The sequence below is a fragment of the Miniopterus natalensis genome, chromosome 1 (assembly GCF_054644295.1).
Source record: "Miniopterus natalensis isolate mMinNat1 chromosome 1, mMinNat1.hap1, whole genome shotgun sequence".
NCBI classification, from domain to species: Eukaryota; Metazoa; Chordata; class Mammalia; order Chiroptera; family Miniopteridae; genus Miniopterus; species Miniopterus natalensis.
The window spans coordinates 171,494,412-171,513,305 of NC_142081.1; the positions used below are offsets into that span (position 1 = coordinate 171,494,412).

The 18,894-nt window shown below is 40.6% G+C and overlaps 1 protein-coding gene across 2 annotated transcripts in view; it reads left to right on the plus strand.

Moving 5' to 3' along the window:
* The window catches only part of LOC107532856 (cyclic nucleotide-binding domain-containing protein 2-like), a 57,865-nt gene extending 48,312 nt beyond the window's left edge, over positions 1–9,553 (plus strand). Inside the window, exons 11-13 of one of the 2 annotated variants that reach the window (XM_016207376.2) lie at positions 4,912–4,971; positions 7,607–7,654; positions 9,044–9,553. In XM_016207376.2, the coding sequence (XP_016062862.2) occupies positions 4,912–4,971; positions 7,607–7,654; positions 9,044–9,274 (339 nt within the window). In that variant the 3' untranslated portion in view covers positions 9,275–9,553. The remainder of the gene's footprint in view (positions 1–4,911; positions 4,972–7,606; positions 7,655–9,043) is intronic. The other variant, XM_016207380.2, reaches the window with a different exon arrangement.
* Positions 9,554–18,894: the final 9,341 nt, after the last annotated feature.

An 18,894-nucleotide genomic window follows, 5' to 3' on the forward strand; every position in this document is an offset into this window, starting at 1 on the left:
GTCATTAGAAAAGGGAAATTTGGACACAACTACATGCACTCTGGGAGAATGCCAAGTGAAGAAGCCAACCAGTGAATGCATAAATAAGTGGAACAGCAAATTGATGTTTCTCCCTCTCTCTCTCTCCCCGCCCCTCTTCATCTCTCTCCAATCAATCAATCAATAAAAAATCTCTAAGATGTGTCAGATATGCCAAGATGCAATCTGATGTGCTGAGATACATAGATATGCAGGTTTGCTCTCAGAGGCACTCACTGTTTGTGTGTTGCTGTAAATTTGTACTTATTAGTCACAGAAATATGAATAATTGTGAAATTTTTTGTTTTATAAGAGTCCCATAAAAAATACATGTGACACATTTATAGTTGTATACACTGTCATATAGAGCTTATTTTAGACAAAATAGAAATTCCATTTTGATTAGAAGACAATGAGGTCAAATCTCCAACTTACAATTTTCGTGTCTAATAGTTGGATGAATTCTCCACAGAGCACTTATGGCTCTGGCTCTCTCCATGTTCATAACATAATATAGCCAATATCCCTCATCTTCATATTATGATGCTTGGTGAGTCACAGAGTAGGCACTTGGACTATTCATGGAAGAAAGTGTATCCTGGAAGAGACTACCAGTAACCTAATTATACAGAGAAGTGACTGATAACTACATCAGTATATCCTGCTAAATCCAAGCTAAATGTGTCTACACCTCAACCTTCCCTCACCTGGATCTTTGAAATACTTCTGGCCACTCCAGTGCCACCCAACAAGCTGGAAAATTGGATGAAGGGAAAGTAGTAGTGGAAAGAAAAAGCCATCTTAAGCAATTGTAATTAGGATATGTAACTTTTGCAAAATTTACAAAAACATAACTGCATATGGATATGTTGCTACAGCCTCTCCTAGGCCTTGGAAGGGGCCTGTGCACCAGGGGGGCTTTAAAGCTTAAGATCCATTGTTTCATGGTAAATCTGCTTCTGCAGATTATTACTCAGTCCATGGCATAATTCAAATGTAGAAAGTAAAAAAATTTTAGAACAATTATAATTTTTGTAAGCATATTTTGGAAAACATGAGTATTGCTGCCCTGCCAGGTGGCTCGGTTGGCTGGAGCATCATGCCATGCACCGAAAAGATTGCACGTTCAGGCCTGGCCTGTGCTGCTCTGTGGTTAGATCATTGGCCCAAGCAGTGGTCCGGGTGCATGCAGGAGGCAACCAATCAATGTGTCTCCCACATCGATGTTTCTCTCTCTCTCTCTCTCTCTCTCTGTCTCTCTCTCTCTTCCCCCACCCCTTTCCACTCTGTCTGAAAATCAATGGAAAAAAAGTCCTCAGGTGAGGATTAACAATAAAAATAAAATAAAATATAAAGACTGCGGGTTTGATTCCCAGTCAGGGTGCATACACATACCTAGATTGCAGGTTGGAGCCCTGGTTGGGGCACATATGGGAGACAACCAATCGATGTTTCTTTCTCACATCGATGTTTCCCTCTCTCTTTCTCCCTTCCTCTCTCTCTAAAAAAAAGATCAATAAAACATTTCCTCAGGTGAGGATTAAAAAACAAACAAAAACATGAGTGTTGCTATAAATTATTGGAGAACATGCTTAGCAGTGTTGTGAAGTGTACTGAATATTTAGGTTTGGTAGATGCATGGTGATGGGGCGAGTCAAGGCAGAAATTTGGGATTCTGAGGAATGAGCTCTTAAGTAGCTGAATTAGTTTAACCAGCATTTTTAAGCTGATAAAAATAATACATTTGATTTGTACACCCTAAATACATAATAATGTTTACATGTGACTTTTGCTTTCTCCATTTAATTAAATAAAATTATTTATTCACCAAGATCATTGCCAGCCATAAAAAAAAGTTAAGTATATTAGTTGCATCCCCTTATCTTCTAATTAAATTTAACAAAGATGTCAGTTGCATACTTTTGTGCCCAAAGTTATGCTAGACTGTCTAATTAAGAAAATATATCTTTATTTATTTAAGATATAAACATGTATAGCTCATAGTTTAAAAAAAAACTGTAAGGGGTAGCATTCGATCCAACAAATGCAGATTTAAGTATCAAGCTATAACAGGCAGGAATTTTAAAAATATATAACATTGTCTCTATCCTTGAGGAGTTTACAGCTTTGCTGCCACAGTTTGAGAGTAAAACCTATGTAAATAAGTGCTCTCGTCTTACACATGTGGTAGGTAGGTCACTGTTTAGGGAAGGACCGTAACGTGACCTGGAGCGGTCAGATAGAACCTGAGCTGAATCTAATGGATGGAAAAGGTTTGGATAGGCAGTGAAAAAGAGCTTCCTGGGAGAGTAAATGCTTTCTCATTCATAAGCAGAGCATGTAGTTTTTTGAAAGTATTTTGAAATTTACCATACAGACTGTGGCGCTTGCTGATGCCCTTAGGTGGGCGATGAAACCCTTCCTTGAAAGGCGTTTTGCTTAGGTCATGTTCCAGATCTCCTTTAGAAATTCAGAGGACCCGGAATAAGGAAAACACTCTTGAAAAAGAGGAACAAAGTTGGTCAAGGTTGTGCTTAAGCCTCCGTCGCCAATTAGATCCTTAACTTCTGCCACTGAACGTGTGCATGGCTGGAGGTGGCTGTGCACTTCAGAGAGTTTACTTCGTTGTTGCACCTTTTCAGGCAGGAGCTAGTAGCTTGGAGGTTCCTTCTCTGATTGCTCCTCAGAGGTGTTGGGAAATATAGTTAAAAACAAAATCTCGCCCTCGCCAATGTTTCTCAGTGGTTAGAGCATCGGCCCACGCACCAAAGGGTTGCCGGTTCGACTCCTGGTCAAGGGCATGTACCTGGGTTTCAGGTTTGATCCCCGGATGAAATGAAAACAACAACAACAACAACAACAACACACACACACACACACACACACAAAACCAAAGTCTTCTCCAACCCAGAGAACTCCACACAGGTAGTAAAGACAATAATTGTATTACTAAATAAACATTAAACCAGAAGGAGACGTGCATCAGAAGCAATCCATCAAGAGAGTGTACAGGTGGAAAGAAATCCTCACCTTTTATATTGCCAAGCAGAGGCAAACATTACATGGGTTTCCAGGGTCAGTGACAGGCCTGCCTTCTTTCTCCCATCTACTTTGTTTATGTTTCAGAAGACACCAATAGGCATCCTCAAACTAATTTAAATTCCCTAAAATGATCAATTGTGGGTTTGGGGAGATCAGAGAAGTTTCCAGCGGAAGAGGTGATGGGCAGCACTCCTGCCTGCTGGGAATTTCTGCACGTTCATGTCACACAGCCATCCTGGGCTTCAAGTCTGGCTTGTGCATCGTGGTCAACTTGTTGGAGATCCTGTTCCAGGGACAAACATCACATGATATGAACTTACCTTTTGATATTAAAAAGAGTCTTCCAATTAGAATTAATTATTTATCAGCTGTGTCTGGACATGCAAGCTGCATGTGGGACAGGTTCTTTTTACTTGATCATTTGCAATGCAGTTTATCTGTGAACCTCAAGCATCAGAATCCCACTCCTTCCGTATGTGAGGCTAAAATGCAAATTCCTTCACCTCACCCCAGTCCTACTGAGTCAGAATTTGGTGGAAAGAGATGGTGCCCAGGGGTCTGTAAGTTTCATAAACTCTCCAGATGATTCTTAGAACTCAGGTTTCAAAACCACCATGCTAATGAGTTGGAAATAATTCCTCTCTAATTATCCTGCTGAAAGCCTAGAGTCAAAATAGGTCAATGCAACTTAGTAGGGCAAGTCTGACATCGTTATGCTGAAAACAAAATGCACTTCACCAAATCATTTTCCTTACAGTAGAGAATACTTACAGTAACTTCATTTGAATATCTTCCTCCTTAATTTCTGATCTTGAATTTATTTTTGAGTTATTGTGAAAACACAAACAATATGTGGTATTTCTGCTTATTTTAAGCTGCTATTTAATTAAAAGTAATAAAGTAATTTGATTCCCTTCATAATGTTCCAAAAGGGTATAGTAGTTTAGTTTAATTTAGTGTCAAATGGAGACACAATGTATAATTTCTCTGACTATAAACTACTACCTCTCCCACCAAAAAACAAAAAAAGAAAGAAAAAAAGCCCCAACACTATAAATATTTTTAAAGTCTTTTATTTGATGATCATTATTTATACATCCCTTCAATGAATTTTAATCTATTAAATTATCAATCTATTTTTAATTGTAGTAAATACACATAACATAAAACCACCGTCTAAATCATTTTTAAGGGTAGAGTTCAGTAGTTTCAAATATATTCACATTATTGAGCAACCAATCTCCAGAACTTTTTCACCTTCCCAAACTGAAACTTTGTCCCCATTAAACAACAACACTCCATTTCTCCCTCCCACAGGCACTGGCAACCACCGTTCTACTTTCTGTTTCTATGAATTTGACCCCTTTAGCGACCTCATATAAGTGGATTCACAGAGCACTTGTCATTTGGTGACTGGCTTATTTCACTTAGCATGTTGTCCTCAAGGTTTTTCCATGCAGCAGCATGGTCGGAATTTCCTTTTCTTTCCCGAAGTGAGTGATATTCCATTATATGTACATAGACCGCATTTTGTTTATCCATCTGTCTACCAGTGGATCCTTTGACTGCTTCTACTTTTTTGCTATTGTGAATGGTGCTGCTATGAACCTGGCTATACAAATATCACCACGAGACCCTGCATTCCCACTTTTCGGATGTATACTCAGAAGTGGAATTGTTGGATCATATGGCAATTCTATTTTAAAAATTTTGAGGACCCACCATTCCATTTTCCATAGTGGCTGCATCCACTTACGTCCCCACCAACGCTGCAAAGGGTCCCCGCATCTCCACATCCTTGCCAACACTTGTTATTTTCAAAGCTCACCAAGCTTTTGACATTCTTTTTAGGGGTCTTCACCAGCAGCGTGTTTTGTTGAGATAAGAGTTCTGGAGCAAGGTGAAGTTTTTGTAAGTTTTCTTAGTTTATTATTACAGTTCATTTATATTTTAAGTTTCATAGGTTTATTTATTTAAATAAGTTCATAGAATTACATAGAATTCATATTTTCTCTGTCACACATGGTCTAGAATATAGCCAACAATGGCTTATATTGAACTAAAAAGAAAAGCAAGCATTTATATATCAATCTATGCAGTGATTTGTAGTTTACAATGGGTCTTCATATGTTTTCTTATAATAATCTCATACTGAGTCTCTACAGCTATAGCCTTTCTCAAATGCAAATCTGATCCTTTTACTCTAATTTAAGGCATTTTAATAATTCCCAATGCCCACAGAATAAAATTAAACCTCCTCATAATGGCAAACCGTCCACTCTAGCCTCATCTCTTGCTTTATCTCCCTCCCACCCTACATCTCAGCCCTCAAACTGCATGTGGTGTGCTGACTGCCACACCGTATCATACCTTCGGCTATTTATTTATGTGGTTGCCTCTGGCTGGAGCACCCTTCCCAGCATCACACCCCAGAGTCACTGGGAAAAATTACTCATGCTTTACCAAGGCTTAGCTCAAGTGTCACCCTTTCCGTGACGCCTGTCCTCTTTCTCCCATGGTGTCTGTGAGATGTCCTTCCCCGCCACCTCTCGCCAAGTAGAAGTGACCTTTCCTTTCTGCCCACTGCAGCTGGAACAGGTTTTCTTTACAATACCCACCACATTTTACTACATTGCTTTATGTTCATGTCTGTCTTTCTTTCTAGACAGTGGGCTTCTTAAGGGCAGGGCCTGAGTCTAGTGTAAAATGTCTCCAGTGACTGGCACTTAGGTGCTTAATAAATGTATATTGAATGGGCAATTGAATAAGTGGATGGTTGTGTGGGTGGGTGGATGAATGGATGGGTGAATGGGTAGGTGGGTGAGTAGATGGCTGGGTGGAGTAGGATAGGTATTAATATTCCTACAAGATTAAAACTGATTAAATGAACTGCCCAAGAGTATACCACAATAATTTGGGGGCTAAAAACCAAATTCAGATCTTCTAATCTAATGCTTTTTTCTTCTACACGGTGTTGCCTTCTAAATTTAAAATTGTAACATTAAAAACATTACATAAGAGAATAATAATATATTTATTTAAATGATTGAGCCTTTTCAAATAGGTGGATAAACCTAATCTGATTCCTTCAACACATTTAATTGGGTTTCTGTTTCCTATGTTCCTGCTTTACCTCATTTATGAAAAATTTCATTAATATTCAATCAAGGCTCCATATAATTTTGTTAATAAAGTCATGATATTAATATCAATATCCAAGAAGTTAAAAACATTTGCAAATTTTCCTTTAAAGTGTATCTCACAATGATTTTTTTCCCTCCCACTTTTCCTCTGGGTATCCCAGTAGTAATGAAAATATCATGGACGTTGGACCCAGAGACATTGGCTTGCATTGGCTTCTTGGGACTGTCACTCCCTAGTTATGTGACCTTATCCAAGCCACCTCACCTGTATGAGCCTCAGTTTCCTCACCTAAAAAATGAAAAGAATTATATCCACTTCATAGCATTGCTGTGAGGATTAAGTGAGAAAATATATGCCCAGTGCCTGGCACATATTAGGTATGCAAAACATGTAATTTCCGTCCTTACATGAGTTCAGTTTATTTTTAAAAATAGATTATTGGTTTTGTTTTGTTTTTTTTTAGAATGTAATTAGATCAATTCAAAGATTGTTGATTAGTCTTATGTTCCAAAGGAGACTAAGATTTCTTAAAGGCCCAAATCTCATTTAGCTTTCTCACAGTCTCTCACACATTTTAAAAAAAGTATTTCCCCATTGCTAGTCATTTCCAACAGGCAGGTATATGATACCTTTCAGGAACTTTTATGGATTATCATTTACTATATACCTCAAAAGAAGAAATGCCTTCATTTCTAGAACTTTGGGTGGTCACCAATGGAGGAAGGTTAATGATTATGGCCTTTGCGTGTTGTCACCGCTCAGTGTCTTTAAGGATGGGGTTCAGGTGGAGAATCAGAAACAAAGCTCATTTGGCCTCACATTATCTGGCTTTTTTACACCCAGGAGTAATGAGTCTTAAGATTAAATTACAGTCTTCTCAGAACTTGCTATTAGAAGTCTCATATATATTTTATTTATTTACAAATATATAATGGAAACAATAAACAATAATTTTAAATGAATATTTACATGTTCCTTGATAGTCTAACAACTATTACTTTGCTCTCTTGAGCAAAAACTATTCTGTCTTACAAGTGCCAGCTCAAGTCCCACTACCCCCAAAAGTACTAATAATTCATTTTTGCCATTAGGAAAATTTCTTAAAACTTAACAAAAACAGATTATGTGCCTTGCGTCTGTTAAGTTTTAATTGGTGGTATGGCTCATTCCTTATGAATATATGATTCTCAGCTTCATATTTATTTTAGAATCCTGTAAACACAGTTTAGATTCCCATTTTTTTTGACTCCTGGAAAACCATGTATAGGTCCATTGATTCAGTAGAATTAATTAAAAAACAAACAAGCATGTTTCTGACTTGACTTTTCTTGTCTCTTGCTTAATTTAATTGATAAAGAAGTACTTTTTATTTTTAGTGACTGAGGTTCTCTTACAATTTTAGGGCTTAGAAGAAACATTGGACAATTCATGTGATCTTCACTTGTACCTGGTAAGAACGTGGCCTTTTTTCAAAATGGTCCCTGAATCAGTCTTAGCAAAGTCATATGCTTTGTTCACTCAGTCAGCACACAGGAGCTCACAGACAAAAAGGTTTCTAGCTGCATTCCACAAGGTAAAAATCCAAAGAGGAGGTTGACCTCATGAGAATAGAAAACTGCAGGTTCAGAATTATTAAAATAATGTAAATATAATTAAATTTTTAAAATTTGCCTTGTAATTGTATTTGGTCTCATTGGTGGTGGTTTGTTTTTTTCCAGAGTAAATACCTTTTTTCATGTGCTATGTTTCATGTCAGGATTTATGCCATTTTAACTGAAACCTTAAAAAGACTCGGGCTTTTCTCTCACTTTTTGAGAATCACAAAAGCTTTGAAATAATATAAAGTAACAGTACTTATTCAAGGAAAGTTTGACCCTCACATAACCAGAGCCTTGCCTGTAGAATCCACACTGAACTAGCCTGCAGAGCTGTTTGCTCTGAGGCCCGCCTCTGCCTTCCTGAGCAGGCACTTGCAATAGAGGCATTTGTGTCGGAGCAGTGGAGCAACTCTAGAAAAAAAGGCGCTTAAAAAATAAGAGACTGCATTTCAGGCATATCCAACCCAGAATATCCTGTTTTCCTCCTTTAAAATCTTAGAGGCTTCTAATTCACTCCCACGCTGCTACAGAAAGTATTTAAGAGGCCCTAATGTGTGAGCATTGGCATTGGGCAGTAACAATTTTAAAAAGACCCAAACTGCAAAACCAAAAGAAACACCCCTGCTGAACCTTGGGGGAGAGGCAGAAATTTTGACTAACTGAATCGAGGATGAAGTCTATTATGAGAAAGGGACAAGTCCCTTGTTCACACCTCTGACCCTGGCACGTAGGGACCCATCTAAAACAAGTGCACCGCAGAGGTCAGAGGCGGGAACCGACCCGCAGAGGAAGAGGCAGATCCGGACTAGGAGCAGGCCGGGGCACAGAGCCTATCGCTGAGGGAGGTGAGCAGGTAACTTCAGACACACGCTCCGTGCTACCTGCAAGCCGCTGTGTAACTACCTAGCTTACATAAAAACTGGGCGTAGCTTATCCCACTGAGGGTTCATATTTTCTTAACTAGTCCTCTTATAGTCCTTATGCGGAATCCCTTAAGGCTTTGGTAGGAGAACTGTCAGGACTGCATGGACCCAAATGCCCTTCCCAGCGGCCACCCTGGTTCCCGGGCTGGGTAGAGCAGTCAGCAGCTCCCGTGTGCACAGCACATCCCTGCTGATTGATTAGGCCCTCGGGCGGGGTTGAGGGGCACATTAACTCTTCCAAATCCGTGTTTGACCCTCAACTACCTTTCCCTTGTGAATGAAACAACTGAAAATAAATATGTTTATTCTCTCTTCTAGATTAGTCAAGGAGCGGAGTGCATTTTTATTCCCAAGAACTTGTTTCTGGCAGAAGCCAGCCCTGAGTCCAGGAGCGCTGCTTTGGAGCTGGTGTGCGCCCACCCCGCCGAGGAGGCCGTTCGGGGGTACCTGGCCCAGCAGCAAGTGTGGCACGAGTACAAGGCCAGGCTCCTGGCTCAGCAGCTGAAGACAGGAAGCCGGCCCACTGGCTCAGCTCATTTCGATTTTTAATGGAAAATCTTAAAAGAGATTGAAAAACACAATTGGAAGATTATTTTGATATGCACTTAGAAGTGCCTCCATGGAGGTCAGGGCATGGGCTGTATTTATGGCCTAAATAAACGATGCCACACCCTGCCTTGCTCAAAGCTCCAGCTGGCAACTTCCTCATACTGGAAAACATAACCGAAACTTGATAAGATATACTGTTGCTCGTCACTGAATGGCGTGTTTGAGATTTAGCTAGTAAAGTGGTATCATTTCACACTGGACATTTTTCTCAGTTATTTGTTAGCGATAAAAGCAGTCCAGCCCCGCAGGAGTGGCTCAGTTGGTTGAGTGTTATCCTGTGAACTGAAAGGTTGCCAGTGCGATTCCTGGTCAGGGCACATACCTGGGTTTTGGGTTCAAACCCTGTTCAGGGCACTTACGGAAGGCAATCAATCAATATTTTTCTCTCTCACGTCGATGTTTCTCTCTCTTTCCCTTCTTCTCTCTAAGCCTTGGGTGAGGATTTTAAAAAGAAAAAAGCAGTCCATAAAACTATGACTAACATAATTTCAATAAAATTTATATGCATTTTTACAGCATAGTCAAAGACAGTTTTATCAATGGTGATCTGTGAATACAGTGTTTTGTGTTTTAAACTTTTCTTCTTTGGGTATTTTTTAATTACAAAAGTCTTTAAAATTCCAGTTCTGCCTAGGTAATGTTTCTGTGAAATAAACTTTGCAGACTTTGAAAGACTAACACAGAAGATAAAGAGGGGGAAGCTCCTAAGGAGAGCTTCACATGATGTGAAACCGGTATCTTGTCTTGGCAAAGTTAAAATGTGCTATCATGAGATACTCTAGCAGAAGCTTACTGATGCCCCCAACTCACATACCCCCAGCCCACATCTTATTTCAGCTCGGTTAGCTCTGACATGTTGACAGTATTCTTCCTCAGGTTTGGAGGTTTTGGGGGTAAATGCCTTGGCCTCCCAATCTTTGGTGGACGGTTTTTGAAGTATATTCAACACAGTTCCTCAGAGGGGCCTGTATTAGTTACCTGTTGCTTTGTAACAAATTACCTCAAACTTGGTGGCTTAAAATAACACATTTCTTGTTTCACAGTTTCTGTAGGTCAGGGATCAGGGAGCAGCTTAGCTGGGTTGTTCTGGCCCGGAATCTCTCACAAGGCTGCAATCAGTGTGTTAGCCAAGGCTGCTGTCACCTGAGGCGTGACTGCGTCTAAACCATCCACTTCCAGCTCACTCATGTGGCTGTGGCGAGGCTTCACCTCACCATGCGGAGCCCTTTCTGGGCCTCCTCATGTATGGCTTCCCCGGAGTGAGTGGTCTAAAAGAGGGCCAGTGCCTGAAATGGAAGTCAGAGTCTTCTTTTATGACCTAATCTCAAAAGTGACATACCATCACTTCTGCTGTTTTAGTCACATAGACCAACCCTGGTAGAGTGCAGGAGGACACTTCACACAGGTGTGACCACAGGAGGCAGGGATCATTGGGGGCGTCTTGGAGGCTGCCAACCACTGGCCCAGCAGAATTAGTCCCAGGTGCCTACAATAAGAGATCAACTGACAATGCGTTCCTGTGTTGTCTCTCTTCTTTCCTGTCATTCTTCCCATTTCCTCACTTCTGCTTCCTGAGATCGTCTACCCCCCCTCCCACTCCCAAACTGATCTAAACCTAAACCTGACTCAGGTTCTCATTTCATAGGGACCAAAATGATAGGAACCCTTGCCTATTATGAAAAATGTCACTCAGAGTCTTCCTTGAACTTTGTTAGTTGAGAAAAAAAGTGGCCCTACTTCAAATTTTTAACTTTTTATTTAGAAATAATTAAAACACAAAGTTGCAATAATAGTATAAAGAGCTCCCATATATCTTTACTCAGATTCACCAATTTTTAATGTTTTGCCACATTTACTTTCATTCTCAAAGACCTAAATTCTGAACCTTATTAAAATATTCAGTGTTGTCCTGGATGGGGTGCGGATTTGAGTTGTTATAAGGATTAAGTGAATTGTGCACACAAGGTACAGAGTACAGGGCCTGGCACACAGTAAGTGCTCAATAAATATCAGGCTTTTGTTCATTCATTCTTTCAACAAATATTTATTGAGAAACTTGTTGCTGTTGTTCTTATTACATGTCTGTGATGACTGATAAATAATTTAATCCCAGGAGCTAAGCACTGGAAATAATAGTAAAAATTGTAATACATAGACATAGATGAAATAAAGTAGATGAAATAAAGTGATTTCCGAGCTTCACTTCAAAATAATTTGTAGGGGAAATAAGTAGGGGTGTAGAAGAAACAAGATTGTTGAAGCTGAGTGATGGGTACATGAAGTTTCATTATACTCTCCTCTTTTTTTATGTATGCTTGAAGCTTTCCATAATACAGAATTTAAAAAAGAACGAAGACACACATCCCAAATTAACTACTCTCAAATGCCTAGGAAATGTTACATTTCCTCAGAGGTGGGTTATTTAATTGGTTCTAAAAATAGTAGAATGAGGCAATGAATCTTAGTATTCTGATGGTCACAGAAGTCAGCTTCCTGTACCTTTACCACTAATTTGACAGCCACTTTCCACATTTTTTTTTTTTTTACTAATGAGCCTTGACACAAAATGTATCCGGGTATTTACCCACTGGTTATGACTAAATAGTAAATTATTTATATCATGCTCATTCTATTGTATAGGCATTTATAAAACTACATTTATAAATGTGATTCTTAAATCCACTGATCCGCTTAGGCCTTAAGTAATGGGAACCCAAACATTTTCAATGCAATGAAGTCAGCTGAGTTTAAATTTGTATTATGAATGGCTACATGCTGAGAGCTAAACAGCAAACTTTTCTTGAATTATTATCATTTTATTGTATTACTTTGATATGAAGGAACAAGTATAAACAATAGAGAAGTTGTAAAGTTGAATAGTTTCCAAGTTAGAGAACCCTGACCTCTGGAGGTCAGTCTTCAAATGACTTTTCAGGCGAGCAGGCATTTATTTGCTCCACCCCACACCTCCTCCAAAATCTTCCTCCATGAATTATCTTCTCCCCCAACTGCATCTTCAGTCTCTCTCCATGTTCTTTCTTTTTATGGTTTTGTGGACTGGTGTGACCTGATGATATTCCTTATCTTAAAATACCACATCGCTCCTTCCGGGCACAAAACGCTTGCAGGCACACCAGAAGGTGACACGAGTACGCGCCTAGGTGCTAAGACACCTTGGACGGAGAAAGCAGTGGCTGCCAAGCGTCCCGGGACAGAGCCCATGAACTGTGGCACTAATGTGCCTTCAGGCTGCTTCTTACAAGGCCAGCTCTGGGCAGCATGCTTCAGATTAAATGAGAGCAGAAATATATCTAATAATGATAGGTGAGTCTCCCAAGCAACTTTAAGTAGGCCAGCGAGTAAAGAATAAAAGCAGAAATCATATAGAAATATCGGCAAAGAGTTTGTGTTGTCCTCTTAAAACCCAGAATTAGCTCTGGCCTCTTCCATCACGATCCTCTGTCCCTTCCATTCCTCGTGGTCCCTCTGGCTTCCTCTCCTGACAGAAGATGCTGTAAGTCTGACTTCATGCTTTCACCGGAGCTCCGTGGTTTTAGAGCGCAAAAGTTAAGTTCTTAAAAGCAGGGGATTCTGAGCGGAGGCTTTTATGACTGGCTACGTCTTGGAAAAGGGGAATTAGAATTTTTCTCATTTCTGTCCTCCTATATTGGAACTCTTTGGAAGGTCTTAGTGGAAACAAACTCAGTTGGGCTTTGATTAATGTGCACTCAGTGATTATTGAGAAATGGTCATCTGAATCACTGGACTGGTTCCTTATTTTATACACACACGTGTGTGTGTGTGTGTGTGTGTGTGTGTGTGTGCGTATATATATTTTTATAATCCTCACCTGAGGGTATTTTTCCATTGCTTTTCAGAGAGAGTGGAAGGGAGGGAGAGAGAGAGAGAAACATCGATGTGAGAGAGGCACATAGATTGGTTGCCTTCCGCGCTGGTCAGGCCAAACCTGGAACCGAGGTACGTGCCCTTGGTTGGAATCAAACCCGGGACCCTTCAGTCCATGGGCCAACACTCTAACCACTGAGCCAAATTGACTAGGGCTGGTTCCTTATTTTTGTTCTCACTGTTGCTTTCCACAGATATTAACTTAATTCTCCCTCTTCCATTCTCTGTTTATTATACTGTGGCTCACCAAAAATAAGAAATTCTAATACTCAACATCAATAATGTGTATTTAGTGAAATTAGATATGGCCTCGGTTTGGGGTGGCAACTTGGTCCAGAATGCCATACGTTTTCATTTTTTGTTGCTTTCTCTGTCTTATGGTGCTAAATGGATTTGCCACATTTAATCACTAGCTGTTAGAATGGAAAGGGACCTGCATCAGTGCAGGGGCTGATTCGGTACTTGTCCTCTGCACCCAGCCCCTGGAACATAGTGTGTGCTTAGCAAGCACTTGCTGAATAGCTTCACCTGGTCCAGTCTTCCGCCCAGCGCAGGGATATTTTCAGTCCTTTCCCGGAAGATGGTTCCTCATATCTTCTGCTTGAACCTTCCCAGTTCCTTCCTCTTCCCCTCCCCTGCTCACTTCAGTAGGTATATGTTGAGTTCTTACTATGTGCAGGCTCTGCAGTATTTTGAGTAAAATTACATTCCCTGCCTTCAGAGAATTTACAGATTAGTAGGGGAGACTAACATTGCTCCAAGTGTGAAAAAAGTAACGTGAAGGCAGGACTCTGATAAGGGCACAGAGGGCAAACCCGGGACCCTTCAGTCCATGGGCCAACACTCTAACTACCCTCTTCTAGGGCTCAGGAAAGATTCCATGAGGATGGGAAAACTGGCATGAAAAGGAGTGGGTTTGGTATAGAAAAGAAAAAGACCATCCAGGCAGGAGGACCTGCATGGTCAAGACCAGGAGGGGCAGTGAAGCCTACTGTGCGCCAGGGACTGAAAGGTCGGTATGGCTGCGGCCAGCTGAGTAAGGGAGGAGTGGGCACAAGCTGGGGCTGGACACCCGCAAAAGGCCAGGCCACACAGGGCCTGCAAACCCTGCTCAGGAACTTGGACTTCGTCCTAAGAGCACTGGAAACTATCCAGCGGTTTTTTTAAGGGGGTGACATGATCAAATTTCTACCCCACTCACTGCTGGGGTGTGTGTGTGTGTGTGTGTGTGTGTGTGTGTGTGTGTGTGTGTGTGTGTGTGTGTGTGTGTGTAAAAGTTCTTCCTTCTATTGACCTAAAACTGCCTCCATATGGCAGGTCTCACTCGCAGGTCTTCTTTCACTGGTCTTGCTCTTCGGGAGCTCTGCAGAAACAAGTCTCCTTCTCAGTGAGGGCTTTGCAAACTCCAGTTCTGTTTCAGCTTTTTATTATTGTGATCCTACCTTTCTGTACTTTATATCTATCTATCTCTCTTCCTTAAAAAATGTGGCTCATAGAGCTGAGTACAATGCTCCAGAACGCTTTGGAGAGCAAATATATGATTTTCTGTAATCTGGACACTATTCTGGAACACAGTGAAGCATCACCAAGTGTTTCATGAAAAGTTTGTAGTCTACTGAACAATCCAGCCCCAAATTTCTCAGGCCCTATGCTAATAAATTAGGAGGTCTCTCTCATTATGTTTTTGCTCCATTATTTGTATATTTTTTTTAACATGGATAAATAAAAAAGTTCTGGGCATTATCCCTGCCACTGCCACCAACTTAGCTACATCACCTGGAAAGGTCACATAGTCTTTACAGGGGACACTTCTTTCCCCACTCCCGATGTTTCCTTCTCTGTGCTGGGAACCCCATTCCTGAACCGGTCTTGGGCTCTCTGTTCCTCTCACTCAGTTTTCCCAGAGAAGGAGTGATTTAATCTGATGGGTGAGTTTGGAAGGAGAAAATGGGCATCCCTAGCTCCATGCCCTTTCCCCTCTTTCTCGGGGAGCAAGCGGCACACACAAAGCAGGTGCCCTGACCTGCTCTCCCTGTGCTGTAGGTTTTGCAAGGCTTTGAGCCCCAGGGTGCCTGCATTAGTGCAGTGGGCTCTGTACTGGGAGGCCCACTTGCCTGCAATTTAAGCCAGTTTCTTCCTTATTAACTTTATCAGTAATAAGGTGATAGCTCTGTCGTATGTCATTGTCTTATTTCTGAATTGGTTCAGCACACAGCTATTTCTTGGGCTTTCCCAAATAATAACCAATTATTCATTTTCTAAAATTTCTTGTTCCTAGGAATATGACTTTACATTTATCCCATTAAATGTCTTTAGGTTTGTTTCAGGCCATTCTTCATTACAGCCAAAATTAACATTAATTGGTACCCAGTGGTCTAGATGAGTTAATTTATGTCCTTAACCAATTAGCTAACTCCAAGGAAGTGGAGTTAGTCCTGGAGTCCATTCTAGAAAAGGAACGCAGTATGCTGGAATGTTGCCTTATTATTATTCTCAATGTTATTCTCTTATTATGCTGTTCTCAATGCCATATTACAATGATATGGAAGCTCCCATTAGTAAAATACCATTTCTCAGAGAGGCTCAAAATCAGATCTGCTCTGTATTCAATTCTACTCTATCATAACTAATATCACAGCAAGGTTACATGCTACACATGTGACTTATCCTTTGAAAAGCATGTCCATGGTCCCTGTCATGTAACAAATGCAGAAGTAAATTATGCACATCAATGATGGTGATGTGCTAACCTGTTAGTGGTTTTATTTGCCAAATGCTTTATATGATTCAAAGAACTTTTTAACTATTTAGGAATAATTACTTCTGACCTATCTACCAAAAAAGAGTTAGAAATATCAAACTAAATGACTGCTCAAATGCTCATTTTAGTTAAAATAATATAATTACAGTTCATTTTTTAACTGTTTCAAATATAAAATTCAACTCTGATGTTGCTCATGGATATACTAAATATTTATTTTACTCAAATGCAATACTGAGGTGCTTTGATACAGCATCTATTATTATTGTAATTACTATCAATAGTGATAGTAAAGCAACACCTAAGTAATTCAGTCCAATGGAGAAAAGATCATCTTAATTTAACTGAAAATGCTTTCAAGTGCTCAGGATGATAGGAGTTAGGTAAAAGGCTCTGGAAACCTTTCGTGAGTGGAAGGAAATTAATGAGAAACTCCAAACAGTGAGTTGTAGTTCAAAAGTGTATTCATAAGTCAACTCTGTGCAACGTGGTCACTTTTCCCCAAATCAGTGGTTTCAGACGTGGAATTTAAGATGCAGTTCATGATTCTGGATTATGACAGCAATTTAAATCACCTGTGACGTGCCCAAATTGGTGTCAATAGGACTCGTTCCAGTTTTAATTCTGGGAACAATAGAGAGATGTGGGAATGAAGAGAGACAAAGTGTTTTCTCTCTTTTATCTGAGCAATGAATTGCAAAGTTCTGGCTCCTCTACGCCTTTCTATTTCCGAATGTGTGTCTTCTCTGGTCCTACTATGTTCTACTTCCACCCTGTTAAAGGGTCTGAGCTGAAATGCCTGCCTTTCATAGTAATCTGAGAACAACTAACCTGACTTTAAAAATCCCTCCAGTATTTGGATTTCTTTTACAGGATATTTGTGAACCCAAAGCAGCTGCTGTTTCATAGGATTTCTGGCTAGATAACAAGGCAAATGTCAAAGATGCAGGCAGTGAAGGAGCGAGAGTTTGAGATTTTGCAGACCGCCTCCTTGGCAGCTCCTCACCTTGTCGCCACTTGTTGCTGCTGCTTGCCCTCCCCCTCTAACCCTACAGTTTTGCTAGTACCTCTAGGATCACCCCCAGTGGCTCTTTGGCAACCACAGAAGAGATGTTTGGGTGAGGAGTGGAGGGTGGAGCTTAGAGATGTGGACTGGAAGTCAGCTGTGCCATAGTTCTGTGGACTCTGGTGCTTTTTAAAGGCTCGAAACTGCTACCTTCAGAAGAAAATTGCTTTTTTGCAATCCAGCTTATAATTTTAATTTACTTAGCAAGTTTTCCTTCCTTTTTCTTTTTGGCTTTAAACATGGATTTATTATCTCATAGTTTCTGTGGGTCTTTCCTTCCTTTTTTTAAATTTATCTTTATTGTTGAAAGTACTACAGGTGTCCCATTTTTCCCCCCAATTGACTCCCTTCACCTTGCTCCCACCCCCTCCCCAGGCCTTCACCCCATTATTGATTGTGTCCATGGGTTATGCATATATGCATATAACTTCTTTGGTTAATCTCTTCCCACCCTCCACCCCCCTTCCCTCTTCCCTCTGAAATATGATCGTCTGAGGTATGCATCACTGTCTCTGGATCTATCTAGTTCGTCAGACTCTTTTGTTCATTAGCTTCTTCTTAAAGAAGACCCTTCAACATTTTCTGTAGTGCTGGTCTGGTGGTGATGAACTCCTTTAGCTTTTTCTTATCTGTGAAGCTGTTTATCTGACCTTCAGTTCTAAATGATAGCTTTGCTGGGTAGAGCAATCCTGGTTGTAGTCCCATGTTTTTCATCACTTTGAATATTTCTTGCCACTCCCTTCTGGCCTGCAAGGTTTCTGTTGAGAAATCAGCTGACAGCCGTATGGGTGCTCCCTTGTAGGTAACTATTTTTCTCTTGCTGCTTTTAAGATTCTCTCTTTGTCTTTAACCTTTGGCATTTTAATTATGATGTGTCTTGCTGTGGGCCTCTTGGGGTTCCTCTTGTTTGGGACCCTCTGTGCTTCCTGGACTTGTAAGTCTATTTCTTTCTCCAGGTAGGGGAAATTTTCTGAAATTATTTTTTCAAATAGGTTTTCAATTTCTTGCTGTCTTTCTTCTCCTTCTGGCACCCCAATAATACAAATGCTGGGCCTCTGGAAGTTGTCCCAGAGGCTCCTTATACTGTCTTCGTATTTCTGGATTCTTTTTTCTTTCTGCTTTTCTGGTTGGGTGTTTTTTGTTTCCTCATGTTCCAAATTGCTGATTTGATTCTCAGGGTCCTCTACTCTACTGTTGTAAATTATTCTTCATTTCAGTTCATGTAGCCTTCATTTCAAATTGGTCCTTTATTATGTCATCGATTTTCTCAATTATTTTTGTCATACTCTTACTAATATCCTTGAGCATCCTTATAACCATTATTCTGAACTCTGTATCTGTTAGCTTGCTTGGTTCTATTTCATTTAGTCCCTTTTCTAGAGATTTCTTCTGTTCTTTCCTTTGTGACATGTTTCTTTGCCTCCACATTTTGGCTGCTTCCAGATGTTTGTTTCTATGTATTAGGTAGAGCTGCTATGTCTCCTGGAATTGGTAGAGTGGCTTTGTGTAGTAGGTGTCCTGTAGGGTCCAGTGGCTCAGCCTCCCCAGTCCCCTGAGCTGGGCCTTCTAGGTGCTCCCCTGTGTGGGCTGTGTGCACTGTCCTGTTGTAGTTGAGCCTTGGTTGCTGTTGGCATCCCTGGGAGGAATTGACCCCCAGGCCAATCGGTTGTGAGGACCAGCTGCAACTACAGCCAGAGAGCTGCTGTGCTGGAGACACCCCTATGGGGCAGGATTTACTTCAATGGAGCTTTGGTGTTCACCAAGTGCGCCCCTTGAGTGTCACTCGTGGATGTGGCAGGGTTGTAATCCAGTGTGGTTGAGTCTGAC